At 41.8% G+C, this 20852-nt stretch overlaps 3 protein-coding genes across 3 annotated transcripts in view; 2 read left to right on the top strand and 1 right to left on the bottom strand.

Annotated features, from left to right (window-relative positions):
• The window catches only part of carm1 (coactivator-associated arginine methyltransferase 1), a 19427-nt gene extending 9572 nt beyond the window's left edge, over positions 1-9855 (top strand). The window contains exons 5-16 of the mRNA XM_083896347.1: positions 110-220; positions 339-516; positions 876-966; positions 1458-1539; positions 2033-2118; positions 2227-2316; positions 2423-2560; positions 3223-3312; positions 3989-4101; positions 5062-5139; positions 7010-7078; positions 7174-9855. Coding sequence (XP_083752473.1) covers positions 110-220; positions 339-516; positions 876-966; positions 1458-1539; positions 2033-2118; positions 2227-2316; positions 2423-2560; positions 3223-3312; positions 3989-4101; positions 5062-5139; positions 7010-7078; positions 7174-7313 — 1266 coding nt within the window. The 3' untranslated portion in view covers positions 7314-9855. The remainder of the gene's footprint in view (positions 1-109; positions 221-338; positions 517-875; positions 967-1457; positions 1540-2032; positions 2119-2226; positions 2317-2422; positions 2561-3222; positions 3313-3988; positions 4102-5061; positions 5140-7009; positions 7079-7173) is intronic.
• A 3968-nt stretch (positions 9856-13823) lies between these two features.
• Positions 13824-17680, bottom strand: yipf2 (Yip1 domain family, member 2). The gene is made up of 9 exons (XM_083896275.1): positions 17650-17680; positions 17011-17076; positions 16235-16398; positions 16079-16159; positions 15891-15978; positions 15065-15181; positions 14796-14962; positions 14031-14213; positions 13824-13946 (listed from the first exon to the last, which is right to left on the bottom strand). Exons 2-9 carry the CDS (start codon positions 17039-17041, stop codon positions 13860-13862), a joined length of 918 nt encoding a protein of 305 aa, XP_083752401.1. The 5' UTR covers positions 17042-17076; positions 17650-17680; the 3' UTR covers positions 13824-13859.
• A 412-nt stretch (positions 17681-18092) lies between these two features.
• timm29 (translocase of inner mitochondrial membrane 29) lies at positions 18093-20247 on the top strand. The gene is made up of 2 exons (XM_083895931.1): positions 18093-18265; positions 19384-20247. Exons 1-2 carry the CDS (start codon positions 18160-18162, stop codon positions 20043-20045), a joined length of 768 nt encoding a protein of 255 aa, XP_083752057.1. The 5' UTR covers positions 18093-18159; the 3' UTR covers positions 20046-20247.
• The last annotated feature ends 605 nt before the right edge of the window (positions 20248-20852 follow it).

The raw sequence follows: 20852 nt of genomic DNA, 5'->3' as shown, positions 1-20852 counted from the left end.
TTGTTTTCAGTGAGTCATTCCTATTTAAAGTTTATATAACCTTTGCTCTGTGTTGAGCTGGAAATGTCGCTGTAACAGTGACCTCATGCTTCCTGCCGTCTGTGCTCAGGTGGTGCTGGATGTGGGATGCGGCTCGGGGATCCTCTCTTTCTTTGCAGCTCAAGCTGGGGCCAGGAAGGTCTATGCTGTGGAGGCCAGCACCATGGCACAACACGCCGAGGTCCACACACACACACACAGATGAATCTTTTTGACCAAGTTTGGTCCAAAAAAATAAAAACCACCCTTTAAATAGAAGCAGATGTGTTAAAGGTCAAGGTGTCCTCTGCCTCACACAGGTGCTGGTGAACAGTAACCGTTTAGGGGAGCGCGTGGTCGTCATCACGGGGAAGGTGGAGGAGGTGACGCTGCCGGAGCAGGTCGACATCATCATCTCAGAGCCAATGGGCTACATGTTGTTTAATGAGCGAATGCTGGAGAGCTACCTGCACGCCAAGAAGTTCCTCAAACCCAACGGTGAGGAGGTTTGGGACCCACAAGGCGGGGGGGGGGGGGGAAGACTTACGCCCTTATTGCAAAGGTTTAATGTTCGTTTTTCCACTGTTGCCGTGTTGAAAACGTGTTTTTGTTGTGGTGTGATCGGACTGACAGCTACGGTTTGAAAATGCTGCATTTCAGAATAAAAATCCACTGCACTGTAGTACAACAATGTGCCTAATTGATAAAACGGACGACTCTGTTCCTCTTTAACACATTTTAAACAAATGCTGTAAAAACTGAATTTATTACAGATTTGGTCAATGATGAACTTTCTGATTTCACTGTGTGATAAAACGTGACTTTTCTTGACTCGCCACCCCCCTTTTCTCTCTCAGGTAAAATGTTCCCCACCATCGGCGACGTCCACCTGGCTCCCTTCACAGACGAGCAGCTCTACATGGAGCAATTCACCAAGGCCAACTTCTGGTGAGGAGGGGAGGAGGCTGGGGCCTGGGGGGGTTTGAACAGTTGTGTTTTCTGCAGAGGGAGCAACTCTTACTAAAATGGAGCCAGCGTTTTTGACCCCAAGTCCCGCAGTTTTCGCTTTTGGTGTGGGGTACTTCATTTTAACAGTGTCTGGTGGTGTCGGGTTCTCTTTTACGACACGCTCTGCAGAGGCAGCGTCATGTTTACTTGACTCCCGATTGTCAAAATCGCTAAACTTTAAAAACAGAGGCAAACATACGCAGTACGCTGGTTATTTGTAGCGCTGCTCTTTTCCTTTAATGAACAGACCGCTCCAGTTCGGCTGTAGGCAGCGCTAACAGCGACAACGGCGCTAACTGGTAATAGGGGCCTGGATTCTGGTGCCGCGGCACGTATCGTAATCGCTTTTTCCAGTCAGTTGCCATGGAAACGTGTCATGCGTTAATGATAACTAAATAAAGATATGAAAACGTGGTCCTTTTGGCCCTCAGGTACCAGCCGTCATTCCACGGTGTAGATCTCTCTGCTCTGCGTGGAGCAGCTGTGGATGAGTACTTCCGCCAGCCAATTGTGGTGAGTTTTCCCTTACACACACACACACACACAAATGATGGTAAATTATGGTTTAAAAAAAACGCAAAGCATTTAAAGGCCCAGAGTGTAAAAAAGAGTGAGAATCGGTGCCATCTAATGGTCAGACTGCAGATTGCAACAAATGAAGCTCACTCACCCCTTCCTTTCCCATTTGCGTCAGAGAACCACAGCGGGTTCACGCAACCCTCTCTGCTCTGTCACTTGCTCATTTAAGGTGGTTCATGCGCGGGTTTCACAAGGACAAAATGCATTTTTAAACACTTTGGTGATCGGATATTGTGGTAATGAGAACCAAAATTGTCGTAGTCTGACAGCAGGTCCATTTAATTCAGTGTTTTGCTTCAAAGTCCTTTCTGTTTATGTGTTGATGTCTCCTGGTTTGAATATAGTCTTACCAGAGGGAGTTTTCTTATTACTAGATTTGGTGTTTAGATTTTATTCTTCAACGATAAGCTGTGATCTTCCTTCACAGGACACATTTGATATCCGTATACTGATGGCCAAATCAGTCAAACACACAGTTAACTTCCTGGATACCAAAGAAGAGGATCTTTACAGGTGTGTGTGTGCAGTTTTTTGTCCAAATGAGTAAATACATATATGTCGTATGTATTGTAATTATTACATCTCTTTCTTGCCTTGTTTTTTTTTCTTCCTGTATCACAGGATAGAGATTCCCTTTAAGTTCCACATGATGCACTCTGGTCTGGTACATGGCTTAGCTTTCTGGTTTGATGTGGCATTTATGGGATCAGTGTAAGTCACTCGTTCACATGTGGACATATGTCGTCGTTTTGAATCATCATAAACGCTGAGTCCTGCTCACACTCTTTACCCCCGCCTTCCCTCCTTCTCTGTGCAGGATGACAGTATGGCTGTCAACAGCACCCACAGAGCCTCTAACCCATTGGTACCAGGTCCGTTGTCTGCTGCAGTCTCCTCTCTTCACCAAGGCCGGGGATACGCTGTCCGGCACTGCATTGCTGGTGGCCAACAGGAGGTATGACGATTTTTTTTTTATTATTATTGTTAATAGCATTAGCATCCAATTTATGCCTATTTAAACTTAGTAAAAGGGGTTCTTGCCAAAACAGAATACTCGTTTTTGAAACAATGCTTGGTAAAACTACGAGGAAACTTGAGGTAGGAAGTGTTTATCTGGCTACTTTACAGCCAAAAGAAACCGAGAAATGACAGACATTAAAAGCGAGTGGATGGTTCAGCAGTGCCGTATCTTCTTTAAGATGTAATCTCAGCAGCACTCAAGCTTTATGTTTCATTGGCACAGCATCATAACCTCCCCATAATACTCAACTCAGACCTTTGTGGGGATTAAACGAAGAGATATGACACTTTTAATCATTGAGCTTTATTTGTGCCTGTGGGTGGATTTATTTACCTTTTACACAGAGTCATAGGCTTTACTGTGTTCCTGTTTGTTTCATTGCTAAGATAAGCTAATGGGCTGCTGGTTGAAGCGTTTCAAATGACCATGTTTCCCAAAATGTCAAACTACGCCCTAAATACACCCACACTGGATTCCCCACTCAATCCAATCACTCAACTTTTAAGGGATAATTTAGTTATTTTGAAGTGTGCTTACATGATATATTGACATAATATTCCAGTTGACTTATAGTTGTTCTTCTCTTTCCGTAACAGGCAGAGCTACGACATCAGTATCGTCGCCCAGGTGGACCAGACCGGATCAAAGTCCAGCAACCTCCTGGACTTGAAGAACCCCTTTTTCAGGTGAGTTTACCTCTCGACACCCGGAAATGTTGGCTCTATATTATTATTATAAAACTATACGTCATAATTCAGTTCTGTCCAAAACTTGACAAGAAGTCATACTTTAGCGTCCAAAGTTTGACAAAAAAGTAAAAAAAAAAATATGTGTCCAAAATTTGAAAATAAGTAAAAAAAATATTGTCCAAAATTTGACAAAAAAGTAAAAAAAAAATATTGTCCAAAATTTGGCAAAAAAACCTTTTTAAGAAACGGTCCAAAATTTGACAGAAAAGTTAAAGTTTAGTATGTCGTCCAAAATTTGACAAAAGTGCAAAAAAACTAATGTTAACCAAAATTTGACCAAAAAGTCCCCAGAAAATTGGTCCATAATTTGACAAAAAAGTAAAAAAAAAACGGTGGTCCAAAATGTGACAAAGTAAAAAAAAAAAAAAAATGTTCCTAAATTTTACACAAAAAGTCGTACTTTAGTTTATTGTCCAACATTTGATAAAAAAGTTAAAAAAACAAAATGTCCAAAATTTGACAAAAAATATTTGACAAAAATGTAAAGAAAACAAATATTGTCCAAAATTTGACAAAAAAATCGTACTTCAGTATGACATGGGAAGATTGAACTGTGGCGATATCCCATAATGCACCCTCGTCTCATTTCCAATTCTCTTATTTGTGATTGCAGGTACACAGGCTCCACCCCTAACCCTCCCCCTGGCTCACACTACACCTCTCCATCTGAGAATATGTGGAACTCGGGCTCAGCCTACAGCATGAATCAGGGGATGCCTGTATCAGGTGAACAGACACATGAACACTGGTAGATGAAACATATCCCCCCATATGTTTACAGAGGATAACCAGCTCCACATTTTCCTGAATATTACAGAAATTTAAGAGACAGGAAATGGCATCAACTCAGGATATCGGGTAATACTGAGTGTTGGTTGTTCATCCTCTTGTGTACACTGTTGTGTGGCTGAAATGACCCATCGATTGATAATTGTAAGCTCTTATATTACAGTGTCCCTTTTAGGCGTGTATACAGTTCAATTAATCAAGGATTTTTGGGAGTTGCATGCCATCAACTATGGAAGGTAATACTGGTGGTGCCGTCCTGCCATGACATTGAGCTGCTGTGGGCAGCAGTGATCAAAGCCCGTGTTGCATTCACTGTCCTATTTCTGAATGGGAAAGAATGGCCCTCATCTGTATACAGTATTTACAACACACCTCACAAGTCAGATTAACTGCTTTTACCACATCACACACATTTGAAAAGCAAAACGCAGGATGTTGCAAATTGTTTTATGTTTCGTTAAAAGCGTAAAAGAAGCATAAAATAAAATATAAAAAAATATGCTGATTGTTTGGTTGCTTGCATTTTACAATACTGGACTCGCAGTATTTGATTCCTGCCACATCTGTTTACATATAATGTAGCTCCAAACTGATCTGTATGTTTGTTTTTTTTAATCTGTATAATACAGACCTTTGCTTAATGTGAGCCAAAAAAAAAAAAAAGGCAGAATCCCATAGCATTTTCTATCTCCCCTGTAAAGGAAAATAAAATTTTAATGAAAACAAACATGTTTTCCATGATTATTTCAGTGTCTTCTGCCTCCCTTCCAAAAAAACCCCCAAACAAAACGACAAGCTAACGACGTCTTTGGTGAAGGCAGCGAACCGCGCGTCACTTTGGTTTCTGCATTGGTGAGGTTGATATTAATGGCTTTGTTTTCTGTCTGTCACCACCAGGGATGCCTGCAGCTTATGACCTCAGCACAGTCATTGGCAGCGGCCCGTCAGTGTCTCATAACAACCTCATCCCCCTAGGTACGGATCACACACCTCCCTGACCTCACCTTTGAGCCTCTTTCACACTAAACCTAACAAGTACTGTATACCTGGCTTCTCTTTATTTTATTTTTTTTAACCCAGATTAACTCGCTTAAAAAAATACGCAATTAACACCATTCCGATTACCAGTAGTTCTGCAAAGTGGTGTCATGTGTCCAAAATTTGACAAAAAATGTATGAAAAATTTGACAAGAAGTCATACTTTAGTATGTTGTCCAGATTTTGACACAAAAAGTCAAATAAAGTGTCCAAAATTTTACAAAATAGTTTTACGTTAGTATGTCGTCCAACATTTGTCAAAGAAACATTTTCAAAAAATGTACGAAAATGTCATATTTTAGTATGTAAAATTGTCCAGAATTTTACAAAATTCCAAATTTGCCAATTTTTTTTACAAAAAAGTTTAAAAAAAAAAGTCATAGGTTAGCATGTTATCCACAATTTGACAAAAAGTAAATAAAAGAAATTTTGTTCAGAATTTGACAAAAGTCACAGGTTAGTAGGCTAAAAACATTCATGGATAACAGCTGTGCTAAAAAAGTACACGTGTAGCATTGACCCAGAAATGACAACGGAGTATGCACCACTGCCAAAAATGATCAGACAGCGAAGACATCAGCCTGTTTACTTGGGTCTTGTGTAGAGCTGAAACGATTAATCGATTATTAATCGATGACTAAATTAATCGTCAACTATCGATTCATCGATTAATCGGTTTAAAGCTTTTTTTCATTATTATATATTTTGGTACATATTTAATGTCAAAGACAATCGAGATATTTCCAGGTTTGACAAACTGATCAACGGTTTAAAATTAAAAATTGAGAAAATAATCAACAGATTAAACAATTACGGAAAATAATCGTTAGTGACCAAAAACGGAGGTAAGGGAATTGGTAGCAGTGTCAAAGAACAGAAATTAGAGGTCATGTTCACGGTTGTTTATCAATGGACGTGCCCTGCAGAAGCAAAACTGTTTTCAGCTGTGCTAACATCATTGCACAAGGGTTTTCAAGGGTTTTCTAATCAGCCTTCTAACACCATTAGTAAACACAATGTATTAGAACAGTGGAAATGGGCCTCTATACACCTATGTACATATTCTATTAAAAACCAGACGTTTGCAGCTAGAATAGTCGTTTACCACATTAACAATGTATAAAGTGTGTTTATGAATCATTTAATGTTATATTCATTGAAAAAAAGTGCTTTTCCTTCAAAAATAAGGACATTTCTAAGTGAGCCCAAACTTTTGAACGGTAGTGTATATAATCCTTTTCTAATATTACCATTCACCCATTCACTCACACACGTTCATACTAGCATATTATCTACTGTATGTGCAACATATTTTCTATCACACACCTTTCAAATGCTGTCTGCACAACCGCCAGGAGCGACGCAGGGTTGAGTGTTTTGCCATCGGCATGTAGGTTAGCCTAGCCGGGATTCAAACCCACAACTTCCCAGAATAGCTGGTTTTCTTGAGCCATGTTTCCGTCGATTGGAACGTCTTGGTACAGTAATGTTTTGAAGCTCATGCGAAGCTCGATGTCTTGTTGAGACAAAAGGCTACAAACCGAGCAGGAAAAACAGAGCTGCTGGATTACCTCCTTTGTAGTCTGTTGTATCGCGTTTTGTCATCATGTCATTGTTCCCCCACCAAGTAAAGAAACTGACATTTCTAAGTGACCCCAAACTTCTGAACGGTAGTGAGCGTATCATTGGTGTCAACATCAATCAATCCTGGCCCATGACTGCTTTTTGTGGTGTCAAAACGATAAGCTTCAGTGCGGGCGTCGGGCTTCAGTGCGTGTCATTATTAACTGTGCTTTTCCTCTCACAGTGAACACAGGAATTGTAAACCACACTCACTCCAGGATGGGCTCCATCATGAGCACAGGCATCGTGCAGGGTACGTCCACCTGTTCTCAGTTTGTGTACGCTGTCGTCGCCCCAAGTGTCGGTGTTGAACGTCCTCTGTCTTGTCTCTTGTCCTTTGTCGTCCAGGAGCCACCACAGGCCAGTCCGGCCCCAGCAGCAGTGGTACTTACTATCCCGTCACCAACCAGTTCACCATGGGCGGCGCCGCCATCTCCATGGCCTCACCGATGGTCATCCCCAGCAACACCATGCATTATGGCAGTTAAGACGAGGAAGTTGGGCGCCAACTTCCTCGTCGTCTCTACCCCCCCGCATGACAAGAGATCCCCCTGAAACCCCCCCCCCCCTTCTCCAACGTCCAACCTTCCACCCCCTGACTGATCCTCCATCTTCAGCCAAAACCAATATACCAAAAGCAGTGCTGTGCTGGCACTTCCCTCCCCCTTTTTTCATCCACACTCAGTCCATCACAATATGAACGATATGAACAGTCAAAAACACTTGTATCCGTCCAGACTCTTGTCTTGCTTACAGCTGAAAACTCCTCCTCCTCCTCTTTCCCCCGAGTTCATATTGAGACTGAGACACGTGCACAGCTGAGATGCTCGGCAGTTATCACCGATCCTCTGCTGCGGATTTTTTCAACAATCCCTTCTCTACCCCTTGAATTTTTTTAAATGTTTCCCCCCTCTTTCTTTACCTAAGATTCTACCTGTTGCCAGAGACCAGCATCAGTCCGTTCCCCACGATTCTCCACACGTCTTCACTTCGATGTTTTTCGTGAGATTGACACTCACCGTCTTTGGCTTTTCATATCGCACGCAGACATCTGTGTCGTCCTCTGAAGAGACTGACCCGTGTCGGACTAAATGGTTCCTGCAGCGGCAGATCCATCGGAAAACTGGAGCGGTCATCTTTCGTCGGCTAAATCCACTCTTTTCACCACAACGCCGCAGTTTTTGGACAACGCTGGTCACCTTCCATGTTTAGCGACGAGATAAACGGGCTGTAAAAGTGAGAGGCGGGGCCTGTAGTCGGATCCGTTAATATAAAGGGAAAAGACCCTATAAATATGAACTAAAGAAGCTGCTTTCAAAGAGATCAGTGGTTTATTTACCAACAAACAAATGTGGGATATTGTGTTTGTTGGTGAATAATGCGTGTTGTGAGGTTGCCAGGTTTGTTCCTTGTGTAAAAAAAGCCATCTCTTAGAGGTCAACTGCTCACATTTTTGTCCTTGGTGGCCTTCACGTACTAGAAAATGACGTCCTCTTCTGTTTTTGCGTATCAAGCTTCCGCTTCAAAACACAAAAGTCGTCGTGCTCCGGGCTGGTTCGTCGTGACAGAAAAGGCATTGGAGAACATCTGAAACTAGCCAAGGCTACGAGGAGACAAAAAAATTAAGTCTTAATTCCCTTTAGATAAGTGTTTTTTGTTTCTGTCAGGACAACCTCCTGGCGGATGCTGAGATTTAAATAAGTCCAAATTATGTCTTTGTAGTCTCCGTTTAAGGACCGATGCAATGCTGTCACTTCTCCAAAGCATTAGCTTAGCGTTATTTGCGCTAGTAGTTCACTTCGAGCAGAGCGGCGTCGCTGAACTGCATCGTGTGTCCTTTTTGTTGATTTGCTCATCGAAGATATAGATTAAGCATCAGCCAATCGTAACACATCGTCTAAATATACCAAGATGGCCGTTACTGCTCTCAGAAAACGCCGTTCTCTCCCCAGTTGCTGATGTTTTTTGTGGACCCAACACTGGTGGAAACCGTCAGACCTCGCCCACTGTGGAACCGTTAACGTAAATTAACCCCGTTAACCGAGACGCTAACGTGGAAGATGACCAACAAAAACATTAGTTACGCTAAAGCTGGAATTAGCCGCTACTTTAACGCGCAACCCTTCACTTAGCATCTGTCGTCCGTTGAGCCAAATTTACTCCAACGGCATCAGGAAGAAGATTTGGAGAAAGAACAGGAAGTCATGGACCGCTATTCCAGGCGGCAGCCCCAGTGGCTGCTGGGATGAGGTGCCGTGCTGGACTGGACTGGATTGGACTGGACTGGCAGCGTCTTGAGTTTACATCCTTGATTCCTACCCCCTTTCTGCTTTCCCCCTCCCAACTTCCTTTGAGACTGTGAGACTGTCACAAAGAGACTTCATCGCTGAGGCGTGGGACACTGGGCCTGTCCACATAAACCCTCTCCCCCCCTCATGGGTTCACTATGTATGATCGCCAGCATATCATCACCCCCCCCCTCCACCCTGAGACACCTGACGCCCTCGCCCCCCTTTTATTAGTCAAGGAGAGAAAGACTGACACATGTATGCGTTGCTTTCAGTGTCACAGCTACTGGACTTGATTCATTTGCAATTTGAGTTAGCAAGTTTTAAGAGAGATGAAAAAAAAGATGTCTTTGTAGGGTTAACCTTTTTGTTTTTGTTGTCTTTATTTTGTTTTCTTTCTTTTTTTTCCTGTCACATAAAAAAAACGAGCAAATTAAATGTGGTGGAGATGTTCCAAGCCCCATCCTGGAATCAGGTGTTGTAGTACATTCATTCGTTGCCTCTAGTTTTGTGAAATAGACAACCTGTGGACACCAGTCGCCAGATGTTTATCACGTGGTAGCTTCTATAGCCATCGTGTCCCTGTGTTTTTGTCATGGAATCATTGCTGTGTGTGTAGCCAATAGTGGCGTTCCCACTTTTATCATGGAAAAGTGTATTAGGAAGACTGTGTGTGTCGTGTTCTGTTATTTTAAAGCAGTATAATAACATCTTTCTCACAGTCTGACCATCGACTCTTCTGCTCAACGTCGGCAGCAAACGCTGTAGCGAGCTCTGCGTCTGCTCCAGCCTCGGCTCTGAATCGCTGCTGGGAATAATGTGCATGTTATGTTACGTTACTGAGGCCGTTAAAGGTCCAGTGTGTGAAAAAATAAAGCAGTGTGGAACGGTTCAGTTTGGTAAAGTTCAGTACGTATTAGGAATTCTACTAAAACTAGAAAAGTACTAGGAGAGCGCAGACCTCCACCAAGGCAGCTCAACCCCACCACAACCCCCCCAACGGATCACGCCCAAAATTCACTAATCACTTGTTCCTGATCCCATTTTGGACATTTCCTGAAAATTTCATATCTAAATCCGTCTGTGACTTTTTGAGTTATGTTGCTAACAGACAGACAGACAAACAAACTCCGGTGAAAACGTATACCTCCTTGGCGGAAGTCGATAACTGTCCCCAACTGTTCTCTATTTGGTGTACCAGAGTAAAATGGTACGGTCCCGCTCCGCCCACGACAATGGGTTGATTGGGCGACAGAAAAACGTCGCTCCTTTGTGACCGATGTTTCTTGAACACCTGCAGACTATTCTCATACGAACACCCACAAACCGAGCTGCTGGATGTTCTCCTTTGTTGTGTTGTCTGCTCCGTTGCGTTCAATGTCATTTGTTGCACCTTCTTACCATGTAAATGGGGGGCTTTGTCACACTGCACCAAACTGAATTGTGCGATGATGGAAACGTGGCATTAGTGACATCTAGTGGTGAGCGTGCAGAATGCAACAAAAACAAATAACTCCTCTGAATCACTGCTGGAAATAATATGCATGTTATGTTGTTACTGAACCCGTTTCCCCCCTGAGTGGAACGGTTCGGTTTGTTACAGCTCAGTATGTATTAGGACCCCAAGTGTGCTCTGTTTGGTGTACCAGAGTAAAATGGTACGGTCCAGCTCCGCCCACTACAGTCGGCTGAGTGAGCGACAGAAAAACGTCACTCCTTTGTGACCGATGTTTCTTTAACACCTGCGGACTATTCTCATATGAAGCTTGAACACCCACAAACCGAGCTGCTGGATGTCCTCCTTTGCTGTGCTTTGCGTTCAATATCGTCGTTCGTTGCGCATCGCACCACCCTACCACGTAAACGCAAGCCTGACCTGAGGGCTTTACCATACTGTACCTAACCAAATTGTACGATGATGGAAACGTGGCATTAGTGACATCTAGTGGTGAGCATGCAGAATGCAACAAGCTAAGGACTCATGGATTTGTCAGATGTGTAGAATCGTGGCAGCGCAAGATGGCAGCCTCTATAAAGCAAGGCCCTGGCCTAAAGTTTGTATAAAAGGCATTTTGTAAGGCTACGAAAACCAAAATATTTTAATTTTCAAGCAGTTAAACACTTATGGGTCGTATATTAAATGTCTGCTAAGAAATGAGATACATAGATATGTTACATGCTAGAGCTTTGGCTCATTCTGACCAAAATAATCCACAATATTATTGTGATAACTCTTAAAAACACTGAAATCTTATGTTTTTGGTTTGAAACTCATAGTTTTTTGCAGCATAGATGGGGATGCATTTTAATTTACGAAGTGGAAAAGAAGAATTTTAAACGACTGCAAAAATCACAATGTCCTGGAATGACTGGAAAGATGACATTTCCCCTGCTATAATGCTATGATTGCTAGTTGTATATGATAAACTCCAGCGCATGAGAGCGAGAGGAAATAATGCAGGATGCAGAGTATGTTGAGCAGCAAACTGGGTTAATTCCTTAACCCAAAGTTCTCTTTCAGGATTTTTTTTTACCTCACTCAGGTTTCAGAGAACTGGGGTTAATTCCTTAACCTAAAGTTATTTTTGAACATCTGTTTTACCTCATCAATGTAGGTTAGGGTCATGTTTCAGAGAGCTGGGATCATTTTTCTTAACCTATTTTTTTTCTTTACCTCACTAACGTCCCAGAGAAGTGGAGATCGTTGTCTATCCTGACCTCAGGTTTGCTGCTGCCTCACTGTTTGATGTTTAAATGCATCTTTCTGTGTTTGCCTAAGAAATAATTTAAGGAATGACTTCAGAGTGTTTTTTGTATTTTAGGGTCACAGTCGGTCGATGACCACCAAAATCGACTCAATTCTACCACAAGTCAAACTGAATATTTGGAGAAAAAAATCTAAAATGTTCTCTTTACAGCGACACGGCGGTGCAGCGGTGACCATCGTTGCCACGCAGAGACTGAGGGCCTTTCTGTGAATGCTCAGCCCCATGTGCGTTTCTTTTTAGTCCAGCTCTTCTGGAGGATAAAGCTGTCGACGGTGAGGTGAGTTTTTGTGATATAAAGTCGTCCGTCGGCCTGTTTGATGGATTTTCCGATTTAAATGCTCCAGAATGTCATGAGTGATTACAGAGACGATCAATAAGCAGAACAGAGCCCGTTTATTTCATCACAGTAGAAAAGTAAGTTCTTTTTTTAAAACGATAAACCTTTTCCTTCATTTCCAGTAAAACATAATTTGCAAATAACACAACAGAGGTGAACATTAGGAATCTGAGATAATGACACTGTAACACATTCAGTCTCTAATTCAGTTTAATTTCCTGCATCAGTGATTCTTTCTAAGCCGTTGTTTCCGGGAGAGACGCATGCCGAATCACATTCAAACACTATTATTATATTATTTTATGATTCACAAATTAAGTTATCGACAAAAAGCTGGACAGGAAATGACGTCTTGACATAAGACGCATCGTGTGTGGTTGTTCTGCGACGACTGAGCTAACGCAAACAAAAAAACGTAAACAAAAACGAGACGGTTAAAGCTGCCGTCACGGTTAATATTCGTAGGACAATAATTCATCCAATCAGGAGCCAGAACTCCACAAAGGGGCAGTCCTGTGGTATACCGCATTACAATTAAAGGGGTTTCTAGACAAGTGGAAATGTGTTTAATGTGCATTCAAACACATGTTTTTTACAACATTGTCTCACTATTAACTCCCTAATTTCTACCTTGTCTGCTTCATTTTTGACAGCAATGCAGATAAAAGTTTTATCATTATTTTCAATTAGCAAACCTTACTTTTAGTGACTTAAAAAAGTGAGTTTGAATGAGGTACTGAGGCAAAAACACATAACAGTAACGACTGCAACGTCGTCACTGAGCTCCGTTGCGGTGTTACGGTTTTCTTCTTCCCCCTAACTCGCTTGTGTGCCTCGTGCATTTGAGGCGTTAATTGTGACGCAGGAGTGAAAAAACAAACAAAAAAAACACTGGTAATCGTGGGAATCTGTTTTTTAAGGGGATAAACCCGGGATATTTGAACCCCTGAATTACTTCAGTGTGAAGTAAGAGCAAACATTCTCATGAGGTGACACAGGAAGGAAGGAAGGAAATAACAACAGCTAAGCTAACAAACTAAGGTATGACTGGTTGTGATAGCATTTGGTCATAAATTAAATTACTGGACAAACAAAGAGTTCCTAACATTAAATAAGTACATTTAAATAAACTAGAAAGTCCTTCGGAGAGTAAACAACAAAACCTTACAATGCTCTTTTTCTGAAATGTCAAAAAAGCTTCACACACACAAAATAAATTATCCCCATATAACCTCTCCAAAATGGAGTCTTCCTTCGATTGTACCCCACCCTTTCACAATATTCTCTATACATTTTGAATTTCATAACACTGACATTCCTCCCTAACATGGATTTACTGTACGTCCATGTTTGAGTTAACAATCTATATTGTTTTCTTTCTGTCTGCTTTTCACAGTTCATTCAAAACAAAGCAAATGCAGCATATTTTGACACGCGTCACAGTGGAAATGTACAGTTATTATTATTATTATTATTATTACCACCCTGCTACCTCATCTGTACCCTCAGGATAACTTAAATTAAACACACACCCAGCACACAAAAATAATCCTCACAATGACAATAATCAACGTTTTTGATTATTATCTACACATGGTTTCATTCCCTGTCTCCCTGCTAACGCTCCCTTCCTGCCTGTGGTCAGTGGGCTTTGGTGGCCAGTGTGTGAACAGCGGGTGTGGCGGGAGTGGGTGCAGGTTCGTGGACGGCTGTCTGGAAGAAATACATCTGAAAGAAAAGCATTAGGAAAAATCAACCATGCGGTTCACGATGTGTTGATGTGTTAAACTTGCGTGACCGCGCTTCACTCACCTTACAGCCGACGGCCAGCAGCGCGTGCAGAACCACGATGGTCGCCACCGTGGCCACGGCCATCGGCTTGGTGTCGTCGCGGACGACGGGCCAGAAAGTGAGGACCAGGACGGAGCCAGAGATCACCATGGCGACGACGATCAGCACCCAGCGCAGCCACTCGAACGGGATGATCCACAAAACCTGAAGATGTGAGTGAAAATGCTTTAAAAAAAAGTTTCTTTTGTTTACAATTTTTTTGTTTTCCATTAAAACTCAGACTTTTATTCATCAAAAGAGTTGCAAAATGAATAGAAAATATAGTTGAGACATTGACAAGATTAGAAATAATGATTTTTAGGACCAGCAAAACAGTTTTTAGCTGTGCTAACATCATTGCACAAGGGTTTTCAAGGGTTTTCTAATCATCCAATAGCTTCTAACGCCATTAGCAAACACAATGCACCATTAGAACACTGGAAATGGGCCTATGTACATATTCCATTAAAAACCACATTAATTCTAATGCACCACAATGTATAGTGTATTTCTGATTAATTTAATGTTATATTCATTGAAAAAAAGGTGCTTTTCCTTCAAAAAATAAGGACATTTCTAAGTTAAAAATAAATCCTGTTGGAATTCTTTCATTTGCTTAGAGAGAGTAAAGAAAATAAATGCAGAAAAGCATGAAGCAAAAACATGTGGTGCTTTATCTCAGAATAGTCTTGGTAAAAAAACCAGCTCGTCTTGTGACTCTGACCCTGACGGAGACGATGTACTCACCGAGGTTGGAATATAAATGAAGAGCGAGTAGCCGTAGACGCACACCGTCTCCAGGAAGGAGTAGGCGCTGATCTGCCGCTCGGACCCTTGCCGCCACGTCAGGAAAACCCACACGCCAATGGGCACTATCCAGGCGTACATGAAGATCACCACCGCAGCTATGGTTACTGCAGGTGTGAGGGGCAGAAATAACGCCCGAGTCAGCAGCAGCAGCGTGACTCGGTGACTCGGACTTTAATTGCTGATAAGAGAAGGTGTGAGGGACTGACCTCTGTGGAACTGTGGTCTGTAGTGATACGAGGGGTTTCCCATCTCACTGAGGAAGGTCGACAGGTTCCCACTTATCGCCACTGAGAAGACCAGTGTCACACAGATCCAGAATGGACCTACACACACAGACACAGACACACACTTAATACACACTTAAATTAACCTGACTTTTTTGTTGCTACACTGTGAGGGATTTAGCAGTATCTGGCTGTGAAGTTGAACTGCATATGTGTATATATGTATATGTATATATGTATATATATATATATATATATATGTGTGTGTGTGTATATATGTATATGTATATATATATATATGTGTGTGTGTGTATATATGTATATGTATATATATACATATGTGTATATATATATATATATATATGTATATGTATATATATCCATATATATACACATGTATATATATATGAGTTGAACTGCATATGTGTATATATACATATGTGTATATGTAAATATGTGTATATATATAAATATGTATATGTGTGTATATATATATATATATGCATATATATGTATGTATATGTGTGTGTGTGTATATAATTAAATAAACTATATATATATTTGCCCTTTTCCATCTGGATTAGTAAGATAATATTTACTATCATAACAGAGATAGGTGGGGTTTTGTTTGTTCAATAGTGCTTGGCAGGCAAAGTGGTTTTATGCAACATGCAGATGGCTTCATCCTGGAGTATCACTATTAAAGCTAAATGCTCCAAATGTCATAATAATGCATGGACAAAAAAAACACATATACAGTGATTAAAACCACTGTATATTTATCAAAGAACTGTCAGGACAGGCTCACCATAGAGATCTGGGTTAGATCGAAGGTAATGTTTAACGAAGTTTCTTCCAGGAAGTGGCAGCACAGATCCCTTCACTCTATCCAGTACCTGTACAAGTCAAACACACGCACAATTCACTCATCAAACGGCACAAACTGCAGCTGTGGTTGCAGACACCTTGTGTTTGTAGAGAGGGAGACGCTCCTACCTGCATAGTGTCCACATTGAAGAAAGACTCGTAGTACTCGAAGGTCCAGAAACCACTGGTTGGTTTCTGTCCTCCCAACAGCTGCAAAAGAAACGACATGTCTCAGGTGCTGTCGTCATGGCGCCACGTCGTGGTGAACTCGGATCATTCACTCACCTCTGAACTCTCCTCCTGATCCTGCTCGTCCTCTGACAGGTCTAACTTCACATCCTCTCCTCCTCCTCCTCCTCCTCCTCCTCGAGCGAGGTTGTCTGAGGCGGACATGCTGAGCGTGGTGGCCTCTGGGTCAGCGGACAACAGCTCGGCTGCTTCCTCAAACTCTACAGACGACAGGGAGTCAGTCATGGTGGTGGTGTAGTGATGCTACACTAATGACACGCTCCTTATCAGGTTTAACTATTGACTGAACGAAAGCACAGCAAAAACAATAAGCAAGCCCGAGACTAGCAAAGAAATCCTGACATTTTCTTGTCATCTTTTACAGAAAATTCAAGACGTCATGTAGTGCCACTAACGATCACTAGATGTCACTAGGTGTCCCAGGTTTGGGCATGTAGAGTTTCCCAAGCTTTTTTTTCTCTATAAGGGACACTTTAAAAAATAACAACCCAAATCACACTATAAATCATGAAAAGAGCGAATTGGTTAATACTGCAATGTTTTCACAGCCGTTTCTGTGACAGCTAACATTATTCTGAATAGGTAACGCTGCGCATTTAATGGATATTATGTTTAACTTAGAATGTCTGACTTGAATCAAAGCCCTACTTGAACTGCTGTAACATGAAATACGACTTTAACCATAAATCACAGGGCGATCAGAGTTAGTTAAGAGGTAATTTAACTAATTTCCGGTGGTTGTAGATTATAAAAAATCACCAAAACAAACAAAAAACATGAACTAATGTTGACTTAATTTCCGTCTTCCTTACCTTGGAACTGTAGATCATTTGGACTGGCCATCGTTCCAGTGGCCAAACAGGAAACTTATGAAAGACCTGAGAGAAGATAAACACAGGGCACACATGTTCACGCCATGCAGCTTCCTGTCAGGGCATTTCCAGCCAAAAAAATGATATGTAAATATATTATGAGCTAACACATGAGAGCTAGTGTAAGTAATGCAGGGTTCACATTGTGTTGAGTTAACCTGAGCAGCTAACAAGATGCATTCAAAGACCCTGGTACGGCACAGTTTAAAACAACCTTTTTGCCCTGTTCATGGTTAAAACACAACAATATACAAAAGTATGAACAACAAAGGTACTCAGCAACAAGCTACCACACCAAGAAGCTTATTCAAATCCATACACCTGTAATAATTACACAAAGGTTAATAAGGGAAATGCATAAGTTAGCATAATAAGGTCCCCACCTGTCCACAGAGGGATGAGCCCAAGGCTTGTGGCGTGACAGCGTCCACACGACTGTGACAGCTAAGAGGAGCTAAGCTAAAGGGCTATTCGCAAAGCAAGACTGTTGTTCCGCAGTTGTTTGAACGTTTGACTGTAACACACGTAAATATGTGACAGTCCGTCCCGCAGATGTAAAATAAAACAATAAATACTTACGGACAGCTAACGCTTTCCTGTCAAAAGCCAGAAGGACTGCTCTCCCCGGCTGTTAGTCCGGTTAGCATGTCTTCCGGTACACGTCACCACGTAAACAAAGCTGTCACATGGACCTTGTTGTGTCAAAAACTTTATTTAAACGTATTTCAAGACAATGATACCACAAGTGATTAAAAGAAGGATGAATAGTCTGAAGCATGTATTTACGTAGTAATGTGGACAAAGGTTATCAAACGCATCTAATAAACATACAAATATAATTGTGGTGTCGTGGTATTGCGAACCCCGGTGCAGTAGGTGGCGGTATGTATCGTTCACTTTGTTTGGTGTGTGGTATTCGTATGGCGGATAGAGGAACGTACCCGAGGAAGATGTTTCTTGACGGAAGGCTTAAAGGAGAGAGACCCGCTTCCGGTCGCCATTTTGGCTCCATGTGAGCTATCTTATGAACTGTCAGTCCGTGTTCGATAGCTTCTTCTGCATGAAGGTGACCGTCTACATTTATCCGAAATGGCTTCGTTGCGTTTAGCGACGAGGATGTTCTGCGCTGCGGCAGACTTAGCGGCAGCTCCGGCCAAAAAAAGCCGCTGGGAGGCTCTGAAAAGCAGCAAAGCAGGTGACAATTTTTTAGTACAACGCTAGTCAGGTTTGACATATGGGCTCAAGTGAACATTAGTTGTATTTAACCTACACGCTAGTTTTGTGTAAATATGACAATTTGTCGTGTGTTGAGAGATTCAGAACCAACACTTTTATCTGCTAATATTTTACCACTAAGAGGAAAAGATAGACTGATAGAGCTGTGTGTTTGTGCGCGTGTGTGTGTGTGTGAGAACTCTTAATTTGAAACTGCAACTCAATTATGCTATTGCTATTTATTGAATATTCTTTTTAACTTATTTGCATTAGAATATAGAGCAATTCATGTTTCAGTCGTGTCAAATTACATGGTGAATATTAAACTGAACCTTGATTTAGAGAAAATAAACTGTGTTATATCTTTTTATATAAAAGAAAATACTATATATGGAAACATTAGCAAGGGCAAAAAGTTGATATTCAAACGGTAGTTTGATAAATACAGGCCCTGCTTTTATTTCAAACTTTTGCTTATGAGAAGCTCAAAACTGTCAACACTGAGGTGTGTGTAGGACGGTGGTTCTGAAACCTTTTCTGTTGGGACTCTCACAAAAAAGTATAACAATAATATTGAAAGAAACATCATTATTAGATTGATCAATTATCAAACGGTTTGCTTGTCTTTCAACAATTTGTCAAAGTAATATGAAATGTGCAGTTTGTTTTAAACCGCTTTCTGTATTCATAACGTTTCCTCTTGAAAATTTTTTGTTAGGTTTCACGCTGTCCCCTGCCAATATTTTGAGAGCTCTTTCCTCATCTCTGACCACATTCACCGTGAATCCAAGACTGAGATATGCTTCGCCGTATATATTATATATGTTGTTAGTTTCTGAAACATTGCACAGTTTTTTTTTTGCCCGAGAGACCATAAAGTTCTGCCTGCTAAACTTTAGTCAGGACTAGAAAGGCTGATGTAAGGCAAGGCAAGGCAAGTTTATTTGTATAGCACCATTCTTACACAAGGCAATTCATAGTGCTTTACAGGCAGGAAATACATTTGAAATTAAAACACAATCAATTAAAAAATCAAGTAAAGAAATTGAAACCATTTAAAAAGGCAGGACTAAGTGTCTTCTCTTCTGCTGTCTGTAGCCATGTGGTGTCGCGGCCTGTTGACAGATTATAAAGAGGCCTGTCGGGAGATAGTGGTCGGAGCCCGGGAGCGACCGCTCAAAGCCACGGTGTATGCGTCACTGCTGGGCGGAGCCTGGGCCTGTTTCCACACGGCACCGGACCAGTCGTCCTTTGAGGCAACTCTGCTGGACCGCTCCAACCAGCTGGGCCTGCTGTCGCCATGGATACGCAACGCCGCCTCCGACGGCCACGTCCAGAGCCTGGTGAAGCTTCACAACGAGGGCCGGCTCCGCCACGTCAACCTGGGTCTCGTCTCTCTCGTTTACAGCGCCAGCCACGACCCGGACGCCACGCTGTACGAAGCCCAGTGCTCTAATCTGTCCGAGCCCTGGTCAGAGTTCCCCCGACGGGTCCTGGACGTGGGTTTCGCCACCCGCTGGTGGATCCTGGACTCAAAGATGCGGAACTATGACGTGAACGACGACGAGTTCAAGCACTTGCCCGCTCACATGCAGGTAACGTCACCGCCCACTGTTAAGGAGGTGGAAAGGAACGAGAAGCTGCACACAGAGTCGTGGTTGGCACTGACTGTGGAGGATGAGGACAAAGATGTACACAAAAAGGAGGAGAGCGTCAGTGAAGAGAGCCCAACAGAACAACTGAAACAGACTCATGTTTAAGCCGGGAAGCAATTTCCCATTTTTCATTTTATTATACACTTCTCAGTCATGAACTCTTCACAGTTTACTGCCATCACAGAAAGAAGAAACCATTGCATCTTTGGCCGCCTCAGAATCCTCAGTTGTGTTTTATTTATTCCAACATCTGTTTTGTGTCACACAAACAATTGCATTTATAAACTACGAACCATGTGTCAATAAATCTGTCAGTTTCTCTGTATTTTTGTTATGGTATTTGTCTCAACTTCCAAATATCTATGAGGGTTTTCAGCGGTGAAGATTATTCAAACTTTTGCTTCTCCTTCTGCTGATCCGTCTCGTTTACTTGTACTTTGCCAAATGTTGTTCTCTGGTTGTGTTGGTGAAAACCTGATCTTAAAGATGCATTATGTAATAAATCTAAAGCAACTGGCCTTAAAATCCTCCTAATATGTCACAGAGACTCAGGAATAATGTTCATATAACAAACTGAACTCACCAACAACAACAGTACAGACAAAATATTTGCATTAAAAAAAATATTTTGCAGACTGCAAATCATGTTTATGTTTTGAAATCATGTTTTGGCATGTGGCGCCACCTACCACCATCTACCAATCATTGCAGTCGGTAGAGTCTCAGCTGCCGAGCAACCACGGGTTGCCAGTTACGTCAGAAAACGAAACCTAAAAGACCTCTGTATTTTTAATTTGAATGTAGTAACTGTTTTTGGCCACATTCTTACACATGGCACCTTTAAAGTCGGTAAAATAACTATATTGTTACAGCTGAAAACATGCCATCATGATATATTTTTCATACTATTAT

This window comes from Microchirus variegatus (assembly GCF_963457635.1).
Source record: "Microchirus variegatus genome assembly, chromosome: 10".
Taxonomy (NCBI): Eukaryota; Metazoa; Chordata; class Actinopteri; order Pleuronectiformes; family Soleidae; genus Microchirus; species Microchirus variegatus.
The sequence above is the reverse complement of the archived record's forward strand: the minus strand, read 5'-3'. Positions and strand labels throughout refer to the sequence as shown.